General features: G+C 43.6%; 1 protein-coding gene across 2 annotated transcripts; it reads left to right on the top strand.

The window, feature by feature from the left end:
- Window positions 1-5,978: 5,978 nt before the first annotated feature.
- LOC310765185 (uncharacterized protein) lies at window positions 5,979-24,666 on the top strand. Of its 2 annotated transcripts, none has more exons than XM_083619936.1 (5): window positions 5,979-6,530; window positions 18,535-18,939; window positions 21,117-21,431; window positions 21,651-21,817; window positions 23,062-24,666. In XM_083619936.1, the coding sequence occupies exons 1-5, from the start codon at window positions 6,449-6,451 to the stop codon at window positions 23,104-23,106; spliced, it is 1,014 nt and encodes a 337-aa protein (XP_083476062.1). In that variant the 5' UTR covers window positions 5,979-6,448; the 3' UTR covers window positions 23,107-24,666. The 2 variants fall into 2 exon arrangements, with proteins under 2 accessions (XP_083476062.1, XP_083476061.1); XM_083619935.1 differs by lacking the exon at window positions 5,979-6,530 and adding an exon at window positions 9,374-9,623.
- The last annotated feature ends 2,025 nt before the right edge of the window (window positions 24,667-26,691 follow it).

The raw sequence follows: 26,691 nt of genomic DNA, 5'->3' as shown, positions 1-26,691 counted from the left end.
TTCGCAGAGATGGCACATCCTCTAGGAGCAAAATGCCTCATTATCAATTTTCAGTGGCACTGTGAATGACTAATTTGCACAGAGATAGGGTTGCTGCTTGCCAGCTTTTCCCCTGTGTTTTTTTGGTAGCTATGGGACCATCAGAAATGTAGCAAACACAGCTTTTATTGGCATGGAAATACAGTGACAGGGGCAAAACCCCCTCTGCCTGCTAAATTCTACTTATAAACACAGCTGCTAAAAGCAGAGAAGCTTGGGGCAGGGAGGGGGTGCAACTGTAACCCAGAGCTATGCTTGCTATGCTTTTTTACAGAAGAATATGCATTTGTCTATTTAAGAAAAAATGTTGAGTGCCTAGGAGTACCTATTAATTATTAGTTGTACATCCAACTTCCTCAAAGAATGCTGGTGAATTGTGGCTGCTGTTACACTTCATCTCAGGGGTCCCCAGTATGACACCCTGAGTCTCCCAATTTTATTTTTATTTTTAATTGAGAAGGGGGTTATTTTATTTTTTGGTTGTTTGTAGGCTGTTGCTTGCTCTTTTGTCTGTACCTTCTTTCTTTTTGGGTATGCAGACATTTTGCCAGCTGAGGAGTGGGCTTCTGATCATCACTAGTTTTTCTTCTCCAAAATGAGCATTTTGTGGTGCCCGCAACAGTTTTTTTTAGATTTTCAAATGTGTCCCCGGGCCCAAAAAGGCTAGGAACCCCTGCCTCATACACTAGAAGATTTCACCAAGGATCAGGATTCTACTAGTCTAAGTGCTGTATGGTATTGTATTAATTTCTGTCTATACCCAACCATGCATTTTTGGTATAAAGGCTGCCTCAAAGCATGAAGGTGTGTGTGCCTGTTGTCAGTGTCCTAGTGTGGTGTAGTGGTTAGTGTGTTGGACTAGGACCTGGGAGATCAGGGTTCAAATCCCCAAGTAGCCATGACGCTCAGTGGGTGCCCTTGGACCACTTAGTCACTCCTAGCCTAACCTCCCTCACCAGGTTGTTGTGAAGATAAAATGGGGAGGAAGAGAATGATGTAAGCCACCGTGAGCTCCTTCAGGAAAGGTGGGATGTAAATGTGATAAATAAACAGAGCAGGGTAACAAAATGCAGGATATTGCCCTCCTTAATGCTGGTGCAGAAACCATCTTCTGAGTATTGTTACAACCAATATATAGTATTGCTTATTATTATTCAAAGGCAAGACAAATAAAGGCTAGCCAGAGTATAAGGAAAGCCAGCACAGGTCATAAAAGGGATTACGCAAGCGCAGGCATGCATTTTCCTAGCACAAGACCAAAGTATTGAAGGTTGTCCCATGCCACTTCTAATAAAACTTTGTATTTGTTTTAGGTGAGGTGGATACAGAAGGCACACTTCCAAACTACAAAACAAGCATTTATGTGAGAACTCCCTAAACACCATGTGCTTCCTTAATCCTGGTTGTAGCTGGTCTATTAAGATCCTGCAGTTGATACAACATCAAACAATCTCTGTCCTTTCCCAACCAGCTATAAAGTAAAGGCAGTTACAAAGTTCATCAGGGCTGGTCTGAGACACTTTTGCTGTCTCACGTAGAATAGCAAACGCCAACGCCAACCCCCAAATCAAGTGACATATTACTAAAGGCTTGCCAAGGTGTTTTTTTTTTTTGGCACCTGAGATGGAAAGTCCCAAATATTTCTCCCTGAGAGTAGAAATGCAATAAAAAAAAAATAACTAAGAATTTCATTGCCCTTTTGTGACACTCAACTGAGGCTGCTGCTTCATTCTGCCTAATGGCAAGAGAATCTCTAGAAGTGGATGTTGCTCTTAACTATTCCCTGGTTCCTAACATATTGTTTGACATATAAGAACCCATTTATGGACTTACCCTGTGACAATGATGGCTGCAGAGTTCATATTTTGCCATCACTATTACATCTGCTCATTGTCACCCAATGGAGCTCTTTAGGGTGATGAAGGGCCTCCAGGGAATGGACGTCCTAAAGCATGGGTATGCAAACTCAGGCCTGGGGGCGAGATCCGGCCCAACTGCCTTCTCAATCCGGCCCGCAGATGGCCCGGGAATCATTGTGTTTTTACATGAGTAGAATATGTCCTTTTATTTAAAATGCATCTCTGGGTTATTTGTGGGGCCTGCCTGGTGTTTTTACATGAGTAGAATGTGCTTTTATTTAAAATGCATTTCTGGGTTATTTGTGGGGCATAGGAATTTGTTCATTTCCCCCCAAAAAATATAGTCCGACCCCCCACAAGGTCTGACCAGATTGCACTCCCTGTGAAGGACCAAGTTCAATGACTTGGTGGTAACTGAGGATGCTCATGCAGCGATGGTGGCTAGAGGTGCTTTTTGCCAATTATTTTTATTGATATTCCATAATTTTTAACAAATTGTCACCAAATTAATACAAATTCAATATAAAATTAAAAGTTGACTTCCGACCCCCCCGGATGTCTCCTCTATTTTCCTCCCTCCTTTGCTGCTCCCAATAAAATAACTTTTCCAGCTATCTTTTCAAAATACATTCATCCCTTTCTCCTTACACATCACCTGTTCAATTACCAATTTCTGCTATAGCTTTTATACATTGTTATAACTTGTCCTCAAAATAGTTGAGTAGAGTAAATCCTCTTCTTTCTATCTATCATAGTCATTCATCAATTTTCAAACATTTCCTTCTGATACCTCTTGAGTAACACTTTGCCTGAGAAAAACAGATCTTGCTTCCTTCCAGACAACATACACACATTCCTCCTTAACATGGCCGTGAACATTGCTGTCTGACATCTGGCCCCATTAATCAACGACTCAGCCTCACTGGTGCGGAGGGTGAAAATGAAACCTCTAGATTTTTTTTGTATAAATATATAATATACATCCCTCCCCTCTAATGCTGCCAATCTCCCAGCGTCACCCACACTTCGCATTTCGCCAAATTTAATCCTTAATTTTACATACAACCAGGTCATTAATAAATAAACACAATCCATATCTCTTCTTTTCTGTCTGAAAGTCTCAGAAGCCGTCAGGATGGTCCATCCTGTCCCTTTCACTGTTCTTATTTCCAGCTTCAAGATGTACTTCAGAGGCCTTGCTTAGTTACAGCCTACAACAACCATTACGTTGTTGGGTACACTGAACATTGCCTTTTTGCAGTTGGCACCACTGCTCTGAAATTCAATCCAACATAATTGGTCCTGGAGGTTCTGCTGAATATGATTAGAAGGGACCGGTTGGTTAAAGGTATACAGGTTGGAGCCAAACAGTACAAATTGAGAGCATTTGCAGATGATTTAGTATTGACGTTACAGGAGCCAGAATCTAGTACTAAAAGGGTTTTAGAACTAATTCAAGAATTTGGTCAAGTGGCAGGATTCAAACTGAACAAGTCAAAAACTAAGGTTTTAGAGAAAAATTTAACACTGATTGAAAGAGAGAGGTTTCAGAATGAGACAGGTCTGACTGTGGTCAAGAAAGTGAAATACTTGGGGATTAACATGACAGCAAAAAATGGGAACTTATTTAAAGATAATTATGAAAAATGTTGGACGGAAGTGAAAAAAGACTTAGAAATTTGGTCAAATTTGAAGCTTTCCTTGTTGGGTCTAATTGCAGCTATAAAGATGAATGTATTGCCTAGAATGCTGTTTTTGTTTCAAACACTGCAAATTGTGGACAAGATGGATGTTTCAAGAAGTGGCAGAAAGATATCTCTAGATTTGTCTGGCAGGGCAAGAAGCCCAGAATAAAATTCAAGATATTAACTGATGCAAAGGAAAAAGGTGGATTTGCCCTGCTAGACTTTAAACTTTACTATGAATCAGCAGCATTCTGCTGGTTGAAAGACTGGCTGCTTCTTGAGAACACAGACATTTTGGATTTAGAAGGTTTTAACAATGTTTTCGGTTGGCATGCATATTTGTGGTACGACAAGGTTAAAGCACATAAGGCATTTAAGAACCATATTGTCAGGAAAGCTTTGTTCAATGTTTGGATAAGATATAAGGATTTATTGGAAAATAAAACACCAAGGTGGCTGTCACCAATGGAAGCAAAAGCCCAGAAAAAGCTCAATATGGAGGCTAAATGGCCGAAGTATTGGGAAATTTTGGAACAAGAGGGAGATAGACTAAAACTGCAGAGTTTTGAGAAACTAAAAAATAAAGTGCGAGATTGGCTTCATTATTATCAGATAATGGAGGCATATAATTTGGACAAGAAAATTGGCTTCCAGGTGGAAAAATCAAAATTAGAAACAGAACTGTTAGAACCCAAAACTAAGATTTTGTCAAGGATGTATAACTTGCTGTTGAAATGGAATACTCAGGATGAAACGGTGAAATCTGCTATGATTAAATGGGCACAGGATGTTGGACATAACATTATGTTTGCTGACTGGGAACAGTTGTGGACCACAGGTATGAAATTTACGGCATGTAATGCCTTAAGAGAGAATATTATGAAAATGATATACAGGTGGTACATGACCCCAGTCAAGCTTGTAAAAATATATCATTTGCCCAATAATAAATGTTGGAAATGTAAAGAAACTGAAGGTACATTCTTTCACATTTGGTGGACGTGCCCAAGAATTAAGGCTTTCTGGGAAATGATCTATAATGAAATGAAAAAGGTATTTAAATATACCTTCCTGAAGAAACCAGAGGCCTTTCTTCTGGGCATTGTTGGCCAATTGGTGCCAAAGAAAGACAGAACTTTCTTTATGTACGCTACAACAGCAGCAAGAATACTTATTGCAAAGTATTGGAAGACACAAGATTTACCCACTTTGGAAGAATGGCAGATGAAGATGATGGACTATATGGGATTGGCAGAAATGACTGGCAGAATCCGGGACCAGGGAGAAGAGGCGGTGGAAGAAGATTGGAAGAAATTTAAAGACTATCTACAGAAATATTGCAAAATTAATGAATGTTAGAATGATGTTGGATAGAAATTAAGTGGTTTCCAGCTGTAATGCTTTAAGAATATGGAAGAAGGGCATAAATAGGTAAAAAAACAACAACACTAAAATGGTGTTGGATTGGAAATAAGTGGTATTAGTAACAAAGTTAATAAGAATATGCAAAAATGAATTGATAATGGATGAAAATACTGAGTTATAAAATGTCAAGTTATAGAGATAAGATAAATGAAAGAGGGTAAGGATTTGCTGATTTGATTATTTAAATGGGAATACAAGAAGGGGAGGTGTGAGGAAGTCAAAGAAACAAGCAAATGAGTTTTAAATTATGAAAAAGAATTGTTTTTAATTTTTTGTATTTTTTTGTGTGTGTTTACTCTTATTTTTTCTTGCTTTTTATTATGTGTTTTTGTATATCTGTTTTATGTAAAATCTGAATAAATATTTCTTTAAAAAAAATAAATGAAATTCAATCCAACATAAAATCAACCATGCTCCAACCCTCAATATTTTAGATGGTATATGATGAAAGCCACCATTTTGCCATTACCCCCAGTGGCTAATAGCAATCTGAGCCCCCAAAATGGTACTGTGGTCTGGTTTTTCTGTGAATAAATTATGTTGGGCTTTTTGTTCTTTTGGAATCGGCTTTTAGTGTTTTTAGTGGTGTACAATCATATTTTATTGGTTATGTTTTGACGTGTATTTTGTAAGATGCTTGGTAGAGAAAGTCTCTTTAAAAAGCAAGTTGTAATTATTAATTAATCGATCAATCAATTCTTGTTAGCCTTGTTCCTGAGTTCTGTGAACATAGCGGAGGGCACGGAGGGCACATGCCTGTCCACATGCCAGTATCACTTCAAGCTGGCACATACTCACCCTGAACTGGGCCATTGTTCCAGCTACAGCCAGAACAATTTTGTTGACCAACTATCAAAATAAGCTGGAAATATACATAGCGAAGTCCTGACTCACCCTCGCAGCATCCCATGATTTAACCTTGAATTGGATGGATGAGGATTTGTGTTAAATATAAGCGCTCAAGGGGTGGAAGGCGAAGGCCCCGTTTGGCCCTTCAGTGGTGTGGGAGCGCACTCGTGGGCGGACGCCGAGGACTTTGCAGCGCCCACAAACTGAAATAGCACAGACTTTGCGCTAGGAAATACTGTAGACAAAACCCAACAGCCACAGGAGTTCCATCCAATAGAAACCACTCCGGCCAGTCGGCGGGGGAGGATCCACACGTCTTGCTTCAACTCACGAGGCGGGTTGCGCCTGGTGGGGCTACGCCGAGGAGGCGGAAGAGATGAACCCAGGATCCCGCCGGCCTCGTATGGAGCGAGGGAGGGGGGCGCATCTGACACGCCCAGGCCGCGCGTGGGCTTGTGAATGAACCACGTGGCACAGACTCATTTCCAGCTCTGGAGACACGCCTGTGCCTGGGACTCTCTATAGAAATTTAGCGCTTTCTCCGCCGTTTCGCTCGCCGCTGCCAGCCAATCCATCCGGAATCAGCCCGGCATGGAGGCAACAACGCGCCGCTCCCCCTACAGCTTCTCCGCCGTTTGCTGCCTCCTCGCTGGAACCTTCCTGCCGCTGCCAGGTAAAAGAGTCTCCGACCGCTTCTTTTCGTCCTGGGTGGGACTCTGGAATCCAGCGCTCTTGCGGGAAAGTGTCCTGATCCTTAATGGGTTCTTGAGATCCCCTAGAGGGCGCGCGTTTGGGTGGCATCCTATAAGTCTCTCAGAGGAGCCGGTACCTACCCTGTGTTTGCTAATAACCCAGTTTTATTACCGCGTCTGATGGTTTGGCTTTTTCATGTGATCGCCCTAGATTTTCCGCAGCCCAGGAGACAGTTCTGCTCCCTGCGTGCTGCTATCCTAAGGGACTGACTCTGTAGCTTCGTTCCCACCCTGGACACCAAGGTGGGTTTTCCCCGCCCCCTTAGAGCGCAAGAACTTTCTATATCTGTCTGGAAACTTGTGAGCTTGAGGCGCAGTAGTGTCTGCCCAGATGGTGTCCTTCCTTGCGGCCGGGCCCCCATTTCCCGGAGTTCCGCCGTCGGTCCTTGCAAGCGGTTGTGATTGTTGGTTTATAAAATGAGAATGTCCGGGGTTTAAGGCTTTCTAGAACCCTTATCCTCGACTGATCTGGAATTTCGAAGCCCTGAAGAAGGTGCTTGGCCGAGAGAGAAAGAGCAGTCAGGAAAATGCACTCTGCATATGCTTGTAGTCTCGTCTTTTGTGAGTAGTTCTGCTTCCCATTTCGAAATTCGGCATTCAGAAACATTACTGGGTCTGAGCTCAAATGAAGTTCTTGTTTGGATGGATCTAGTTTTCACACCCTCCTTATGTTTGATAGAGGCTCCTTGTGCTGTGCTTTCCCCCTATCCTTGATTCCCTCTCAGTTTCTCCCTGACTAGTTATTTATTTATTTAGTCATTCAATCTATATCCCATCTTTCCTCCCCAAAGAGCCCAGGGTGGCAAACACATCAGACTTACACACACCAGACTAAAAACAGTTAAAAACTTTCTCGCAACCAGTAATCTCAAGGTTGCCAGGAACAGTGCATTTCAGCCATCAGATGCCTGGGTAAACAGAAATGCTAAATTCCACCTGAAAGTCAATAACAAATTAGGCCTTTCTGTTGTTTGTTTGCTGGTTGCAGACAAGTCTGAAACTATGACGTTTCCTCACCTCCTGGTGGGTGGGACAGTGGTGCTGTTAGGGCAGGATGCTGGGGCAGAAGTCCAGGACCACACAAAGCCAATGATGTTTCAGAAGTTCTTAGATGGTGTTGGGGAAATCTTTAGTCGCTTTCTGCCCAGTGTGATTGATGTAACTTTTCAGGAAACTAGATCAAACTCCAGGATTCAGACATGCACTAGAAATAACTGTCAGAGCTGCTTGTTTTTATATCTGGGTCTGCCCAAATCAAAGCAGGGGTCTGATTTAAAGAGCCTCCTGAAAAGTTTGTGGGGGAGGGGGTTGGTAAATGGGAAGATAATCAGCCATATTTTTCTTGCAGAATGTATGTACCACAAATAACTGACATGGGCATGTGAGGGCAAGTGCGCCATGAACTGTTTTTGTGGATCAGTCAGTGTAGCAGACTTATTTGCAAGGCTGCTGTCTTCATTCTCACTCTGCTCCCAAACCTGAGAAGCTGTATTTGAATATAACACTAAACCATGGCTTGGCACTGTGGCACAACTGGCCTCTGGCTTGTACACTTTCCACCACCTGCATAGTCAGGAGGAGGATTTGGGCAGCATTTACTTTCAGTTTCCCAGAATATCAGCTTGTCATTAAGAACTTAGGAAGATGCTTTAATATGCTTTGTTAGACCATAGGTCCATTTAGCTCGGTATTGGCTTGAAACAGCTCTCCAGGGTTTCCAGCAGGGAGTCCCAGCCCTATCTGGAAATGCTGGGGATTAAAGCTGAGTCCTTCTGGCTGAAAAACATATGCTCTACCACTGAGCTATGACTGTACACTGAGCTACAACCTATGGTCACTGCATCTGAACTGGTGGTTGTGGACTATCACGAATTACCTCCCGTTTCAAAACAAGTTAGCTTCAAATGGTGGGCTATGAAGCTGGTTTGTTAGAACTGACCATAATTTAAACCACAGATCTAACACAATGGTGAGCAGAGACTCTGGGTAATTGTGGTCAAATCATCATCCCAGCTGCATGGGGTGAGGGAGCATGCAAGCCTGAGTGCTAAATTATGGTTTAAGGTTGCATCTAAATGCGGCCAAAGTTGCAACAAATTTTACCGGACAAATCCACTTTGGGAGCAATAAAGGCAACCAGTCAAAGAGTTATTTGTTACAAGTCTCCTTCTTGTGCTAATTCTGGAAGGGAAAAATAAAAGCAAGCTGTGCGTTCTGCTGAAATTCTGCTCCTCTTGCAGAGCCTTCATGAGATAGCAGATCCAAGAGGTGGTTCAGACAATTTCTGAGTTAGAACTAAGATAGGCCCAAGTAGTTTCTCTTTTAAAAAGTGACTGGGCTGAAGATGCTTAGATATTTTAAGTGTTTTTAAGTTCTGTTCCTGAGCCGTTGGAATGGCTGTCTCCGGAATTGCTTAGGACTCCCTGTGGCAGGAGTTCAAATTTGCCTGCCAGCTCCATCTCAGCTAACCAATCAGGTACTCGTCTTGTTCAGTAGTGCCTTTCCCAGCTAAATGAAGAAACCCACTTCCTTCAAATGACTTTCAAAAATATAAAACTCCTCCTGAAAGTTTTTATGTCTGTGAATTTTGGCTTTGTCTCCTGAATGCCTCTGGCTGTGTCTGGGTAGTAGTTGTGTTTGCTTGTCTTCTGTACATGCACGTCTTCAGCGGAGCCCTGATTTGCAGAGAAGCATAAAGCTTAGTTTGTCACAGTTCCAGGCCCTGCTCTATTGCCCTGAGGTCACAGATACACTGGGAGCAGTGTGTAACACAGCCAACATGGGCAGTGTCTGTCTCCTCCTCTCTTCCCACTCCCACCCCAACGCTGCCTTAGTTGCTCTTGCAGCTTTGGAAATGAAATGGGACACGTTCAATCCAAGGGGCCTTGTGCAACAGAGGAAGAGACAATTGAATGTAGGGAAATGTGATGGGTGCCAGCCACTTCCAAAGCCTCAGGTGCAAGTAACTGGAGCAGGCTGCTGCTCTGTTGCGGTCGGAGAATTTGGGAAACAAAGTAAGGCTATCTCTTATTACAGTAGTTTTCAACTGGTGTGCCATGGCACCCAGGGGTGCCGCGGACAACACTGGCCTCTGGCCCTCTTTCTTTCCTTCCCTTCCTCCTCTGATGCCCTCTTGCTTCTGTGCCTTCCAAAGGCTTGCACAGCAGTTTGTTGCAGCAGCCCTGGCTACAAACTCCCCAGATGAATGGTGCCTCTGGGGCTGGCCGGGGGGTGCTTCCCAGGCCCCTGTGGGGCAGTGTGAGGAGGCACCTCTCTTTGGGGCAGAGTGGGCAGCTCAGAGGAGGGGTGGCAGCAAGAGGGGTGGCAGGAAGGAGAGGGGAGAGGAGGTTGACGGAACACTCCACAAGGGAGGGTGTGTGAAAAGGCTGCCGGCTCTGCAGGCAAGGGGTGACATAACTGGGCTCCTGCAATAGGTCAAGGGAGCCGTGGACCCAAAAACCTTGAAAACCCTGTCTTATTATACCACCCTTTTTGGTAAAGGTTCTTTCATGTTAAACAGAACATGTTGGTGGGGTGGCAGCTGAGAGTTGCTCCATTTTCGCAAAGCACTCCTGGGGCCAGTGTTCTGTGTTTGTGTCTGTGGATTAAATCTGTGTACAGCACAATCCTAAATCAGTTTCACTGAATTCAGTACGGCTAACTCTTAAGTGAGTGGTGGATGATTACAGGCCAAGTAGTGGTGAAGGGCTTCTAGTCTATATTCTCTGCACCTCTGGAGTGTTAATGCAAAGTGCTAGTGAGGATGTACATGGGGATTCAATTTTTATATAATTTAAAGAAACACACAAATGGCCCGTGCTCTTAATAGAACCTGTAGAGTGTTGCTGAAAAGGGACAGTTCTAGGCTGCAGTTTGCCAGAGTTTGATATTTCATATCCAGGTCACACATCTATGTTTAAGTGTCATATCCCTGCTTGCAGTAAATGAGTTGGATCCATGTACTCTGCCTTTGGATATAAACACATGCTGTGGAATGAATGAGAGCATTCAGCATTCTGACGCACCTTGGCAAGCAACCAAGCTATTTCCCCAAAGGTGTGGGATACAAAGCTCTGGTGTGTGTTAGATGTTTTTGCGTGGGGGTGGGGTGCGGTGGGGAATAGCCAATTAGTATTGGAGCTTGTTATTGCAATACATCCTGTGTACAAAGAGTACAGAAGTTTCTTATTGCCTGCCTTTGATCATCTACCTAAACCAGGATGGAATTGTATGCAAAATTTCACTCCTCATAGAAAAATTGGGATATAGATTTGATTGGCAGCATATTACTATTTACTGTTGGTTAAAAGTCTAAGCTGGAAGACAGAAAGTGCCTTGTTCACCTTGGTAATTTAACCACTGTGTCCTCCTTACACAAGCTACTGTATCTTGTTCTCAGATCCACCATCTGCTATATAGGTATAGTCAGTTATTTTTTTTTCTAAAAAAAATGTTTAGGGGTACTCTCATTTTGACTCAAGAAAATCACCATTTTATAGTTCAAATCAGGAAAAATAAATACAGTAAATGGACAAAAGTACAAAGATTCACAAAATGTTTAGGGGTATGCGTACCCCTGCGTCCCCCCAGAAAAAAGCACTGGGTATAGTAATACTGACCTACACAATGCTATTATATGGATTAGTTATTTATTACATTTGTATCCCATCCTTCATATAAGCAGCTGAAGGAGGCATACACAGTTATTCCCCAAGCTTTATCTTAAGAATATAAGAGGAGCTTGCTGGATCAGGCCAGTGTCCCATCTTGTTCTCGCAGTGGCCAATGAGCTGCTTCTGGGAAGCCCTCAAGTAGCACCTGAGAGCAACAGCACTCTCCTTTCCTGCCCTTTGAGATAGGCTAATATCTCTCATCTCTGGCCCATAGATTACTAAGATAATGTATATGGAGCACTTCTAACAGTCTAAAAGTGCTACATAAAACCTAGGTATTAAAATTGTCCTCCATGGGAGGGTGGACTATACAGTGGTACCTCGGGTTACATACGCTTCAGGTTACAGACTCCGCTAACGCAGATATAGTACCTCGGATTAAAAACTTTGCTTCAGGATGAGAGAAATCGTGCTCCGGCGGCCCCATTAGCTAAAGTGGTGCTTCAGGTTAAGAACAGTTTCAGGTTAAGAACGAACCTCCGGAACTAATTAAGTACTTAACCCAAGGTACCACTGTATATTGTTAAGGTAGACAAAGTTAATTTCTATTATTCTGTGAGTCACAATTTCCTTTCTTTTTAAAAAAGAAGGTGTTTTCTAAGCAGTGCCTTGTTGCCTATGCCCACTTAGAGTCCATGGCCAGAATATGCGTTTCAGCTATGGCTTCCGCTCTTTACATTTTTAGAGGGTTGTTTTTTTTAAGTAAAAAAAAATGTTTTGATTAATCAAGTAAATCAATATTATGAACTCTCCTTGGGTGTCATGTGTGAGAGTGCGTATGCTTTTTAATCAAGTGGGTTTCAGCTTGAATTTTCAATCAATCAAATTTGCACATGCATATATTTTTACAAGGCTGCAATTGTTTTCTGTTGATTTCCTTGGGCGAAAGCCCCATTGAAATAATAAAAGGCACTTACTGTTGAATAAGTTTACTCAGAAGTAGGTTCTAATGAGGCCTGAGCCGAAGGAAATCGGCAGACAATTAGCCGTACAGGCTTCTCAGAAGCCTCCTCCTACAAGAAGTAGGGATGACCAGCAACTTGGCTTTAAAAGAGGATTAGACAAATTCATTGAGGATCAGGCTATCACAGCTACTAGCCACATTGGCTATGTTCTACCTCTGCTGTTGAAGGCAGAATGCTTCTGAATACCACTTGCAGGGAACTGCAGGAGTGGAGGGTGCTGTTGAGCTCAGTTTGGCTTGTATGCTTCCCAGAAGGTATCTGGTTGGCTACCATGAAGACAGGATGGTGGGCTAGATCAGGGGTCAGCAACCTTTTTCAGCCGTGGGCTGGTCCACCGTCCCTCAGACCATGTGGTGGGCCAGACTATATTTTGAAGAAGAAAAAATGAACGAATTCCTATGCCCCACATATAACCCAGAGATGCATTTTAAATAAAAGCACACATTCTACCCATGTAAAAACACGCTGATTCCTGGACTGTCCGCTGGCCGGATTGAGAAGGCGATTGGGCCGCATCTGGCCCCCGGGCCTTAGGTTGCCTACCCCTGGGCTAGATGGACCATCCAGCAGGAACTTCTTAAAACTTTTTCAAAATCTATCATCATCAGTGCTTTCCCCCCCTAGAAAAATAGGTGCCAGTATTTACCATGAAGTTGTTACAATAAGTGCCACACTTTTTAACAACAAAAAAGGAGCTGCCAGCACTGCAGTACCCCCTGGGGGGGAAAGGACTGATCATCATCATTAACTTATTAGTCACTTGCCACACAAACATAGAAGGGATCAGATCTCCCTCACCACCCCTGGTTTCATCAGTGATGATGACTCCATTGCGAAAAGAAGTCCTTGTTTCTGCCGCAGAGTTACCCATTGCCACCCAGAGCTCTGTGGCCTTTCCAGGTGTCATTGTAGGAAAGGAAATCTAGCCCCAAAGGTCCTGGTTTGCTTTTCCAAACAGACTTAGAATGGCAGAAAGTTGGGTGAGCAACAGAGGTAGTAATAGCAGCAGAATGACTCTCAGCAGTGACAGAGGCAGCAGATGCAGGGTGGGGCATTATTGGCAGCAGGTATGGTGGTTACTTTAACTCAGAAAGAGATTGGTGCTTGTCCAGGCTGCCTCAGCTTCCAAGGTGACTTCCACCTTGATGGCTTCAAACAGGAGGTTGTGGGCAGGCTGTACCAGTGATATAAGCTTTTCAGAGTGCACAATAAGCAGCCAGCTAATCAGCTCACCTAGAATTGCACGTGTTTAAGTGGCGGCACCGCAAATAACAAAACAAAAACAAAAGACTTCTCACAGGTCTTGAATTTATTTCAGCTGGGATTTGCGGCCCTAGTTTCAATCCCTAGGTCTACGTTCCTTGCTTGACCAGCTTTCTGTCTGGGCCTTATGACAGAATACAAGCTCATCTCCTGTATGTACTTTGCAGTGTGTTCTATAACAGACTACTATGTGTAGAAACAGATTAAAGGACAACCTTTTCCAATGACCAGAGAGTCTCTGAGGGAAATTTCGCGTGCAGCATGCTCATTATGGGTGAGATTAGATGAGTAATCTAACTGCACTGTTCTGTAGTTGAAGAAAGGCCATGCTTGACCAGTAGCTCAAAGTTAGATTCTTCTGCATATTGATCAGTTGGGTGACAGTAGCCAGTAAACAGGAAGGAGATGTTTAGATTGAACATGATTACATTGCTGTGAAGGTAAATATGTCTTTTTAGGTCTGGTTCAGACATAACAGGAAGCCATGGTTTCCTGTTACAAGAACAAGTTGTGGTGAGCTTAATGTACTTTCTCCTCCCAGCTTTTTTGTTTTGTTTTGCGGCAGTAAAGAAATTAGAAGCGCCTGCTTCTAATTTTAAACAAACCACAGTTCCCCATCATGTCTGAGCTTGGAACTGTGGTTTGTATAAAAGTTGGAAGGGAAAGCCGCCAATTTTCTCCTCCTGTGAAAGGAGAGTGAGGAGCACATGAGCCTGAGACTTATCCTGGTCCATTCATGTGATAACAAAGCATAGTTTTCTATTACAGTGGTACCAAAACCATACTTAAACCAAGGCGCAGATTCCGTTCTTAGACCGAGGTAAAGTTCACAAACCAGGACACTACTTCTGGTTTTGCGGAGTTCATAAACCGAATAGTTCGTAAACAGGGCTGCTCTCAAACCAAGGCACCACTGTGTATCTTACATCTATGTAGATTAGCAGCAATAGGATGAAATATTACTCCCATGGGTATGTACCTTGTGAGAGTGACAGGTGCTCTGATTTAGAGTATTGATCACTAGCTAGCCTGTTTATGTAGAAGCACCATAATGACAATTGCAGTGATCTAGACCTTTGTGTTTATTGATTTGCATGAATGAATATTTTCTGTAATCAGCTTTCTTTCCTTTAGCCTCTGATTCTTGCATCTTTGTAAATGTCCCAATGGACCTTAATTAGACAGAAAGGGTAGGTTTTACAATGACTGGGGTGTTTGCAGGTTTTTTCAGAAGTGTTTCAAGTATACACAATTTCACTTAAATGTGTGGTTCCCCAGAACGTAACCCAGAACATTAAAATATCACATGTTGCAAGCTGGGTTTCAACATGGGGCTGCTGTTTTCAGAGATGTTTCTTGCAACAGGTAGTGCCACCCTTAGCCAGATTCTGTGGTTCACTGGAAGCACTTAGAACACCCAGAATAGTAAACAAGTGTTGGTCCCCTGGAACTGGAAGCTTCTGGGTGTGAACACATAAATAGTACAAATGAGGTTTACTGTCTGCAGTCTTTAAGGTTACCACTTTTCTATGATTCTTTTTTTCATTACTAAAGGCTTAATTTATCACATAATGATTAGTTTATGCTTGACAGGAAGAGGTGGCCTTTACCCAGAGCCTGGCTCTGCTTCCATCTGCTGCATATTGCATGAGTTGGCTGTACCCCAGTTTTAAGGCTCAAAATTAGCAAAATTGTTTCTCAGTTCCCCAGGTTGGTGTGAGACCATAAGGACTCAGGTAGGCAAAGGACTGTAGAAATGTAAGGTTGAATGTTTAATCTCTTTCACATCCTGCAGCTACAATAAAAACGGGACTGTGTATGAGATATACTTACTATACATGCTTGCTTTATTCTGGCATGCTACTTTGGTGTTCCTTTTTATAACAGCCTATGCCAACCTGGTGTTTTGGACTACAACTTCTCCATTCCCCTTAACACAGCCCCCCCCCCAAAAGATAGTGTTGAGGGGAAGGTGGGATGTGGTATTTAGCTGCAGGAGCTGAAAAAGAAGCAGTCCAGAACAGAAGTGAGCATTTTGTGAGAGACAGAATGCCCATCTCCAAGTATGAGAACATCCACTTAAAGCTCTGCAGGATTCTAAGTCTTGTGGAACTGTTCACATCTTTGTCAGAGTTGTCTTTTCTGCCACTGCAGCTTTTTTAAAATGTGAGTTGATATGAACTGAATGATGCAGAACCCACAGACACAATAATCAGTGCTGTTAAAAAGTGTGGCACTTGCTATAAGAACTTCATGGTGAGTACCAGCACCTATTTTTCTAAGGGAAAAAAGCACTGAGACAAATGATATCATGCTGTGATGTGACTGCAAATGTGCACAGCTCAGGATAAGAGAGGGTTGGCATCTTAATATTGTACCCTTGAGTGGTTGAAGTGGAGAAAGAACTGCTTCTGGCTAGATTAATATTTCCACCTAAAAAATCCACGGCAACTATTGGCTCATGATAAAGTTTTATCAAGTGATTGCTGCATGCTAATGCAAAGGAAGGAGTTCTTTGTTCTAACTGGAAAAAGTCTGTTTCCTTTTGTGACTCCTTTGTATTCTGAGCTCAGGGTACTGGCAGTCTTTTCCTCCAAGCCAGATGCATGCCATGGCAGTTATTGAAAGATGAAAATTGTCCTCTTATGGACTCTGTCAAATTGCCTACCGAGGGAGGCCAAGATGCAAAGGTCGATAGGACTGGTTATAATATTTATTTTTATTTAATTAATACAAATGTAATTCAATGTGTATTGAATAAAGAAACAACAAGTTTCATGAAAATTGAACATACACATACACAAACAAAATGAATTTCCTCCACTTGGATGCCTTGCAGGTTCAAAATGAGCAAACTAGTTACCTGACATGTATTAAAAAGCACCTTCTCTCATACTAATCCAATGGGATTTGCTAAATGAGCCAGAGGTGGTATGTGTGTGATTATAAAGATGGTTAATGGGCAGTATTCATTCTTCTTGGATGCCTTTTAGAAGGGTACAACAGCTGGTTGTTAGAAGGGTAACAGTCACAAAGCCCTTGACATTCACATGTGTAAAGCAGAACTGGCCAAGTACCTCAGTAACAGCAAGGCAACCGAGGACAAGACCAGGATTCTGTTGCTACTGCTGTGCTGTAGATCACCACCAAGCCCAGGTCAGTGGCCAAAGACTATCACCATCCTTTCCCCTTCCTCAGGATGGAGGGTTTAGTCACAGTCTGGTGTGTTATGTTTACTCTGATGACTGTAGATAAAAGCTTAAATTCAAAAGGCATTGGGGGCTGCCTTATAATAGATGCTATCTCATGCACAAACCATACTCCCCAAACATTTTGGCATGCTGATGAGACTGGGCATGCTGTTTTCCCCATGTCATTATCCTGAGCCTGTTGTGTAGGGGTGTGTTGAGTTTGGGTGAAGAAGCCAGCCCAGTTGTGCTCCAGCATGAGGGTTCTTTCAGCAATGCAGAGGAACAGCTGCCTCAGCAGAGACCCAAGACTGGAATAAAATGAGTAAAGAGTTATTGAGAAGCTGTAATTCTGTGGTTTGTGGGTGGAGAGTGGGAGTCCAGTTTTAACTCGTGCTTTACTGTGTGAGCAAGTGGTGTGGGACTTCCTCCCATGCCACTTAACTGTCTTGTTTGCTGTTGATTCTTCAACACTGTATGGGACGTACGAGATCCTTCATTCACGCTGAAGTGATACTTCTGCAGAGACAGCAATGGCTACCAAGCATACTTGATTCTAATTGTTTTGGGTTGTTCCCACCACCAGTTAAGTCCCTCCCCTTGATTTTTTTTGTACTTCTGAAAACTCGGGGGTTCACCTCCAAGCCTGCTGTCATCTCTCTCTTGTGCATGGATGGTTCCATTTTGTGTACACCGGGATCAGTACTTAAAGAATGAGGTCACTATAAATATATATGATTGATTGTTGCAAAAGGACATGAGATTCTCAAATTGACTTGAACTTTGAGATCATGAAAACTTGTTTTTCAGGGGTGTTAGATTTCAGCCTTGGCCTACTGTATTTTTTGTCTTTACTCCTTTTTCATACAGTGGTACCTCTGGTTAAGAACTTACCGTATTTTTTGCTCTATAAGACTCACTTTTTCCCTCCTAAAAAGTAAGGGGAAATGTGTGTGCGTCTTATGGAGCGAATGCAGGCTGCGCAGCTATCCCAGAAGCCAGAACAGCAAGAGGGATTGCTGCTTTCACTGCGCAGAGATCCCTCTTGTTCTTCTGGCTTCTGAGATTCAGAATATCTTTTTTCTTGTTTTCCTCCTCCAAAAACTAGGTGCGACTTGTGGTCTGGTGCGTCTTATAGAGCGAAAAATACGGTAATTTGTTCTGGAGGTCCGTTCTTAACCTGAAACTGTTCTTAACCTGAGGTACTACTTTAGATAATGGGGACTCCCATTGCTGCTGTGCCGCCGATGCACGATTTCTGTTCTCGTCCTGAAGCAAAGTTCTTAACCCGAGGTACTATTTCTGGGTTAGCGGAGTCTGTAACCTGAAGCATCTTTAACCTGAAGTGTCTCTAACCCGAGGTACCACTGTATTTTGCAAGGAAGCACCCTCACAAAATGTTTTGGTCTACATAGCTCCATTGTTATCTTTGGAGGTGGGGAAATAGTGCTTCTTCAAATCCTTGACTTCGTAACTCTACTGATTTCTCTCTCTGATTCTTTACCCAACAATGATCATCAGTGGCCGTAGGTACCTTTCCTACTCCAGTATGAAGCTCCAATACATTGGTTTGTCATACTTTGTATGTTTGAGGAGCAGAGGGTGAGGTTTGGAGAAAATTATTTCCATTCTGCAGAGAACTGGATGGCTGCAGTGCGACTAGAGGAGGAGGTTAATAGAAGAGGAGTTTCCTCCCTACCCTGTAATTGTAATTGATTTGTCCTGTAGGCTCTGTTCCTTCCCTTTCCCTCTTATTTTCCCCTTGCTGGAAGCAGCTGACCTTCTGGGCATGTGTCTGTGATTTTAGCTTTCCTCTGTTTGTTTTTCCTGCACTAGGAGATGGGCAGAATTTATCATCAGCTCAATCTGGCACTGTGTCGCACTTCGTGCTCCCTCACACGGAGGCTGGCGGCCTTGGCAACTGGACAATTCCCCCTACTGCCATAAGTGTGGATGGCAATGCCACCGTTGCTTCACAGTTAAACGTCAGTAGCTCAGTCCTGCTTGAACCTCTGGCACCTACTGCACACGGCTCCTTAAGCACCACAGCAAGACTACAGAACACAACACATGTTGCCAACAGTAGTGCTGACATCCATTCCCTTCCTGCTGCAACTACAAACTCGGTAGAAGTGAACCAGACCCGCCTGGATGATTCCGAACCCATCAGTACCACAGCCTGGGTTAATTCCAGTACAAATGTTATGGCTACAGAGCCCTCTCAGCCAAAGGAGGTACAAGGTAAGACTTGGTAGTAGTCAATCATTTCCCATGGAATGTAGCTTAATTCTCAAGCAACTTGGGTTGTGTACACACAACATTTTGTTCTGCAATCAAAGGAGACTGAATGCTTGCGTTTTTTTCTATGTAGTCCTTGCACAATCAAGATCTACTGCATATTTTTATTTCCCTGAAAAGTATTGCTTGAGAAACTGGTTTCATTCCAAAAACAAAAGCTCATTGTGGATTGATTCTGCAATACCACACAGTGTGTCCATTTGAAACAAGATGTAGGCAATCCTGGCACTGGGGGTTGTATCCATACCTGCAATTATGTTGTGGGTGTGCATACACCAAGACTGCAATCATTGCTTCCTTCTTCAATCACCTGGGGCATGTGCAGGGAGGAAAACATATAGATAGCCTAATCAAGGGGAGGGTTTTCACCTACCCCTGTAGATTGAAAGCCACATGTTGAGGACAAGCATAAATGATGTGCTACAATGTGCTACAAATGGGTTAGTGAGTGCACAGCCTTGGGTAGACTTTTCTATTGACTTTATTAGGTGGAATACCTCAGAAAGTTTTTTGGCTCTAGTACCATATCCCATACCTGCCAAAATTGGAGTGGAGAGAATAGAACACAATCTGAGTAGAACTCCCAAGTGCCTGGAATCATAATTAGATGTTTCTATAACCTAGGCATAAATATTACCTCTTCGATGACAATTATAGTTCTGTTAACACAGGATATTTATTCAATCCCTCATGTAAACTTCAATACACTTTGAAAACCCTGCAGTATTTCATAAAATGGAAGGCAGGTAATTCTGGGTTGTTGTCAGGCAGTAAATGGAGAACAGAAAGTCAGACACCTGGGCAAATGCCTTGCTCCATATATATAAAAAGTTATGGCATAAAAAATTGGTATAATTTGGATATGCAGTAAATTAAAATATAAACAAGGAACCGCAGAAAGAGGGAGAAGGGGGTCTAAATAAGTAATGATTGCCTGCAATTTAAATTTATATTTATATTTATATTGTATAGTGTAAAAGCTTATAAGTATATTTTTTAAAAAGTTATGGCATTTTAACAAAAATAGGAAATGTTATTTTCACCTTTCTTCAAAGGATGAGAAAATCACAGCAAGATGTGCTGCAGGGTTCTATATGATTAGCAGGAACCATTCCATACTGGGAGTCCTGGTGTCCATGAAGGCAGAAGTCTTTCTCTGATGGTTCTTTGACTACTTTTTATTGGTTTTTGTGGCTTCAGGATAAAGAGCAGTTTCTCTCGGGGAACCATTGTTGACAGTGGGAGGAGGGGAAAGCTCTGTGTCTGATGCGTCAGAAACAAAGGATGCAAAACACATATTGACATAGGCATTGATCTGTAGCCACCTATCTCTGATGTGTTTGGGCAGGCAATTGATTGCTGATGCTGTAAGGCTCCAAGAGATTCCTCTATGCACCATGCAGTGGGGCTTGCCTTTGAACTTCCTTTTCCTGTATAGGGTACACTACGCTAATTCACCTTCCCCTGCCCCCTTGGGCCACATGATAAAAGAAGAGCTAGGCTGTGTACACACCATCTATTTAAAGCATATCCCCACCACCCAAGAATCCTGTGAACTGCATTTTGTTGAGGGTGCTGGGAATTGTAGCTCTGTGGGGGCAAACTACAGTTCCCATTATTCTTTGAGGGGGGATGATCTCTGACCCCTGGCTTGTCTGATAGAATTAAAGTATGTTTGGAACTAAAGATTTGGTTTCTAGGATTTCAGTCAGAACCCTCTTCTAATTATTTTGTGTAGATCAGTTAGGACTCACTTTAGCTGTCTCAGTTTGCACCCTAAGATTTCCAGGCTCTACAGCTGAAAAACCCAGATTCTGCCAACTGACTAATCTAAGAACAGATATTTTCTGCACAACACTCTCAGAAAGCTTGCTATTGTAAGACGAACTATGGCAAAGGGCTATGAGTATCCACTAGTGTGTTTCAGCCATTGATGTAAATCTCTTTGCATGTTTGATATACTTTGTTCTGGACTCTGGATCTGCTCCATCCATGTGCTAGAATTGTAGTAATAGAGAGGAAATGATCATGCTGGATTATTTTCATTTATTCTTGCACGTCAAAGACCCAGGATTCTTGCTTGATTCACTTGTGCGTGTCTCTCTTGTCTCTGTCTCCAGGGCCGACATCTCCTTCCCAGCCAACAGCTTCCACACTCATCACCTCGGGGCCTACAGAAGGGAGACCAGAAACTATGTCAGTGGCAAACCGTGATGCTGTCACAGAGGGGAGCAGTGCCGAGTCCACCTTGGCTACAAATGCAACTGATACGGATGGAAGAGTGCTCACAGCGAGTGCCTCTAGCACTACCATATTAACACCAGGCATTGTCTCCTCCACACTCACATCTCCCAGAGTCCCACCAGTGGAAACAGAGCAACCAGCTAACCACGTGCAGAAGAAGGCCTCTACCACAGACGTGGGAGATGGAGAAGGTACTCACTAGGAGCTCTTATTCCATGCAGGTAGAAACAAGGATAGAGAGCAGTTTGGGAACTAGATATATAGTGGAGATGAAGGTATATAAAAATATTTTTGCGGCAGAACAAGTTTTGACTTTTGAAGTGCCTAGTAATTGTATGGAATTGCCATTCTGGGCCGGGAGCAATAATCCATGTTTGGCTGTCTGACTTCCCCCCCGCCCCTTTCTGCAGACCTACCTAGTATACCAGAAGCCAGCCCAATCGGTGAGGACCCTCTGGTGATTGCAGTCATCTTCATCTTCATCGTGACAGTGGGGATCCTGGCTCTTATGGGGTTCTTGCGGTACCGACAGCGCAGTGGCCAGCTGCAGTTCCGGCGGCTCCAGGATTTGCCTATGGTTTGTGCCCTCGATTAATCCTCCTCGGTCAGACCTCTAACCTGGACTTCACAGGCTCTTAGTAGAAGACAGGAAGCTAACCAATGATCTGACTTGGCAGAAGGCAGTCTAGCTCAACCCTAACTGGCAGTGGCTTTCCAGGGTTTCAGACTTTGGTCTCTCCCAGCCCAACAGGAGGTCGCAGGGATTGAACATGAGGTCTTCTGCATTCAAAGCAGATGCCCTACCATGGAGTTATGGCCCTTTTCCTTCCTCTGCCTTGAGTGCCCTGCTCTGAAACTAAGGTTTTTTAAAAATATACTTTTCAAATATCATGATCAGAATGCATTTGAAAAGGATATAGGCTCCATAAGTGTTCGTCAACCCTAACTAGGGTAGCATTAAAGTGTAACCTTTTGTGAAGGATTCAGTTAGAGTTGGGAAGAGAACATCTCTAGTGTCTTCTACTCCATCATTAAGGGTGATAATTGGATGAAGGGCCTCCAGACCACATGGAGGTACCATTTCGGGGGGGGCTAGAAAATGGGACCATAGATTCCCCCCACAGTAAGAGTGACAAAGGTTAGACCCCCCCCCCAATTTAAGTTGAATGAGCTCTCCAGCTGTGGGCCTTCACATTAGGGCATCTCACCTGGAGCATGGCCTAGATGCCAGTACACAATAAATCTTATCCGTCTGCCTCTCCTGAGGCTGCCCATCTCTTTCAAATACAGCAGTTGTCTGATAACAGCAAGAAGGTTATTTCAGGGTGTCTGTGGAATGGGGCAAGTCATAGAGTGCATACTTGTATACCTGAAGGAGCGTCTCCGCCCCCATCGTTCAGCCCAAACACAGAGATCCAGCTCTGAGGGCCTTCTAGCGGTTCCCTCATAGCGAGAGGTGAGGTTGCAGGGAACCAGGCAGAGGGTCTTCTCAGTAGAGGCACCCGCCATGTGGAATGCCCTCCCTTCAGATGTCAAGGAAATAAATAACTCTTTGACTTTTAGAAGACTTCAGGGAAGTTTTTAATGTTTGATGTTTGATTGTGTTTTTAATATTTTGTTGGGAGCTGACCAGAGTGGCTGGGGCAACCCAGTCGGATGGGCAACATATAAATAAAATTACTGCTAGTGCTACTACTACTACTTGAGGCATGGGCTGAGGGCCTGTGTGAACTGCTTGCTTTTATGCCCTTCACCTACTCCTGCTCCTTCAGGCCTGTGCAAAATTAACAAGGTCTCCCTTTCCCCCCTTTTTGCTTACAGGATGACATGATGGAGGACACACCTCTTTCCCTCTACAGCTACTAAGCAGTTGGAAGACAATTTTCCTGTTGTGATTCTGACCAGCCAAGGGAGGCGTAAAGGTTTCTGACCGGGAAGAGCATCCTCTGCAAGATGCTGTCCTGATTTCCCATGACTATAAAGTTGTGAGTCAGCTGACTTAGTCTGCAAAGAGACTTGTTTTTTCTTTCTTTTTTGGGAATTGGCACCAGCCTGACCTAGTCCTTTCCCTTGTACCTTTGTCCTCCTTGTGCCTTGTGTTCAGAGCCATACAGCTCTCGGGGAAATGGACTTTCGTCCAGTGACCGCACTAACACTTGTTCACATTGCCAAGGGAGGCCTTGCTTGGATTTTGAAGAGCTGCACTGTGGGATTCTTGCAGAAGAAGTGAAGCAGCTGTGGGGGCGAGTCAGCCCAGCGCAAAACCGCGGAGTATGTTACATGTGAAAGGAGATGCAACCCAACTGTGATTTGGAAGCCTAGTTGGCTCCTTCCTTGAGTTTTACATATATACTTTTAAATTGCACTTCTATTTACACTTTTTATCAATCGGATCCAAAGGTGTTCCAGAGGGTCTAGCCGGAAAACAGGGAGCAGTGACCCCATATTTGCCAGAAAAGCCCTGATCCACCAGACCAAAAATCCATTCAGCCCATCATTCTGCTTCCCATATTGATCAGTCACAAGCCTCCAGGAACCTTGCAAACAGGGTTTGAAGACAGTAACCCTGATCCAAAGTTGTTCCCTAGCAAATGGTCTTCAAAGATATTGCATAGCCTTATTGCTGCGGAAGACGTGCTCCGGCCCCCCAATTATTGCTGTATTTCATGGGGAATAAAAGCAGTTTTGATTCAGACAACACTGTTTGGGGGAAGCAGCTTATTTTTGGAGTTTCTCCAGAAAATTCTGCCACTGTTCTTGGTACCAAGGTGTGGCACAGGAGATGCCCAGCAATTATACCAGCCCAGTTGTGCCCAGACACTTGTCCAACAACAGCTCAGATCAATGGGACTCATATTTGTACTCAGTGCTGCCACTGGAAGCTGTATCTAACTGTTGTATCGCTTGCTTGTTTGTTAGATTCATATTTAAATAGTCCTGGCAACCGTCTTCATGTGGACTCTTGGCAGTTACCTCCTGCTGTTTGCACAGAGCGTTCATTCCCCACCTTGTCCTCTCCTGTTACTTCTTTACCTGCTAATCCTAGAGGAATTGCTTGTGCCTTGTTTGGATGAAGAAATCTAGATTCACCAACCCCTAACTTTGCTGCACAATCCCAAATGTTGTGCAACTTATCTCCCAGACTAGTCCTAACCAAAGATGGGGCAGACCAATGAAGCTGCAGTGTCCCTTTTATGTCTGCATAGGAGTGTACCTTTTACTTCTTCATTTAAAATTCTCTTTATTCCACCCTGTATCCTCTTTTCTCCAGCTGTTTTCTGTTTCTCCCGTTCTGTTTCCCCTCACTTCCTCCACCTGACACCTCTCATTTACATCTTTAGCCTTCTGAAGGCTTTCCCAGAACATAACACCTTTGTGTTTGGACTGTTGATTGTGGGTCTACAAATAAATTGGTTTTCCTCTAAATAGGCTTATTTCCTTTCTTGCTTGAAGCTTCTCAAGTTGTTAGTTGGATGAGATAGGAGCCTTTGCTCGGGTTTTCTGCAACACCTCCAATTTGCATCCCAGAAAACTGGAGGAATTATGTTGCTGCTTCCCCTTCACATGCCTGTATAAAATAAGGAACAGCATAGATTATTCAAAGAGGAGGTAGAGAGAGCACGCCAGGAACAAAGAAAAAGCTCTAAAGGTTACTCTTTAAATCCTTACAAACACCATCTGATTTGTGAAAGGGAATTTTTATTCAGTGGGCAATCATGCAGGGGAATCTCACTGTGACTAAAGGGACTAGTTCTAAGAACTTGGGTTTTTCTTGATCCATCATTCCAAGATAGGGGTACCCCAAACATTTATCTAGTTAGGAAAGCTACCTCTGATGGAAGTTTGAGAACCTCCGCAGTTAAAACTAAAGGTGTCACACTCTTGGGCTTTTCAAAGGCCTGCAGAAAGTTGAGTATTCCATGTGATGCCCCTAAGAAAGGGGTTGCACAAATGCTCCCCCTGAAGTCTGCAGAACTGCTCTAGAAGTGAGTAGGACTTGTAGCCACAACTGATGGACTAATCCAGATAAACCCAAGCAAGCCTGAAAGATGATGATAGTGTGACCCTATTCAGGTTTGTTTTGTCTGAAGCCTGTGCCACTGACATTAATAGGGCTCACTCTAATGTGTGTCAAGGACTGCAGCCCTGCTTGCTAGATGACTGTTAGGCAGAAAGCACATTCATAGAATTGTAGAGTTGGACGGGACCCCAAGGGTCATCTAGCCCAACCCCCTGCAATGCAGGAATCTCAGCTAAAACATCTATGACACAGGGAGACAACATTTGCTTACTGATCGATGCAGGCTCAGTACACAACCCAAAGTCCTTGCACTAACCCTAACAGAACGTCCACTGAAACAAAACTGTATTTTCAAAGCCTGCCTTATGGCAGGCAAGGGGGATACAGAGACATACGAGTCTGCAGGGAGGCTATTTCATACTCTGTCATGCTAAATGTGTGTGTGTGTGTGTGTGTGTGAGAGAGAGAGAGAGAGAGAGAGAGAGAGAGAGTCTCATCCCCTCCCTCTGTTTTCAGAGGGCCTCAAAGAAAGAGTGAAGTTCCTGGGCAGGCTTGCCTCAGAGACTTCTGCCCCTGCAAAGCTGCACCCTTCTGCTTTGTAGCTGAATGAATGCTAACACTGCAGTTCCTCAGGGGCTAGCCCCCAAACGATATTTGAGGTTTCGTTGCACAAGCAAGGAGTCTGTTTGACAGAGCCACAATGGGCAGCGTGCCAGATCCTTATAGGTCCCTTTGAAGGCAGCACAAGCCTTTGATAGCTCCTCTGGGTTGTTGCTTTTTTCACCATTCCAGGCTGCATAATTATGTTCATTACGAAGAGGCTAGAAATCAATCTTGGCGGCTTACCTTTGAAGCTAGAAAGTGGGTGGGGCACAAACCCAGATAAAAAGAAATCTAAGCCAAGCCACTTCCTTGTGAGAGTGTGCGTTCATGTGTCTGTGGTAAAACAATAAAATAGTGGCCATATTTATATGCTGTATGGTGCCTATAAAGCCAGCCAGAGCTGAAGCTAGTTTTTTTCTGAAAGGTCCCAGACTCTTAATGGCCAGTGTCATGAGTGTCATGTCATGTGTGAGGGGGGGGGGGGGACTAACAATGTACAAGGCAGCAATGCTATCCCCAATTTTCTGGGCACAAGGCACATTGAACTCAACAGAACTTGCTTTTGCATAGGCACACACATAGGAGTGTGCTGCAGTGTATTACATTAGTGTGAGTCAACTACAGCAGTGCAGGTGAACTTGGACTTCAGGTATATCTAGAGCAGGGGTTGCCAGTCTTTATGGGTACAAATGCAAACTGGTGAAACTTTTGTTGCCCATCTTGAAGGGGAGATGTTTAAGAACCATGTGCTTTACCCTGGGCTCTTTAAAGGAAGGGGTGGTATAAAAGCAGAACAACACAACACACATAGGGCTGAACAGCCCATT

The sequence above is a fragment of the Podarcis filfolensis genome (assembly GCF_964270895.1).
Source record: "Podarcis filfolensis genome assembly, chromosome: 6".
Lineage (NCBI taxonomy): Eukaryota > Metazoa > Chordata > Lepidosauria > Squamata > Lacertidae > Podarcis > Podarcis filfolensis.
The sequence above is the reverse complement of the archived record's forward strand: the minus strand, read 5'-3'. Positions and strand labels throughout refer to the sequence as shown.

Excerpts from the sequence above, each read along its gene's own strand:
- LOC310765185 (XM_083619935.1), top strand. The coding sequence starts at position 9,389 with ATGGGCAGTGTCTGTCTCCTCCTCTCTTCCCACTCCCACCCCAACGCT. Across the intron at positions 9,624-18,534 it reads CGGAGAATTTGGGAAACAAA|GAGATGGGCAGAATTTATCA; the intron begins GTAAGGCTATCT and ends TTCCTGCACTAG. Across the intron at positions 21,818-23,061 it reads GGCTCCAGGATTTGCCTATG|GATGACATGATGGAGGACAC; the intron begins GTTTGTGCCCTC and ends TTTTGCTTACAG.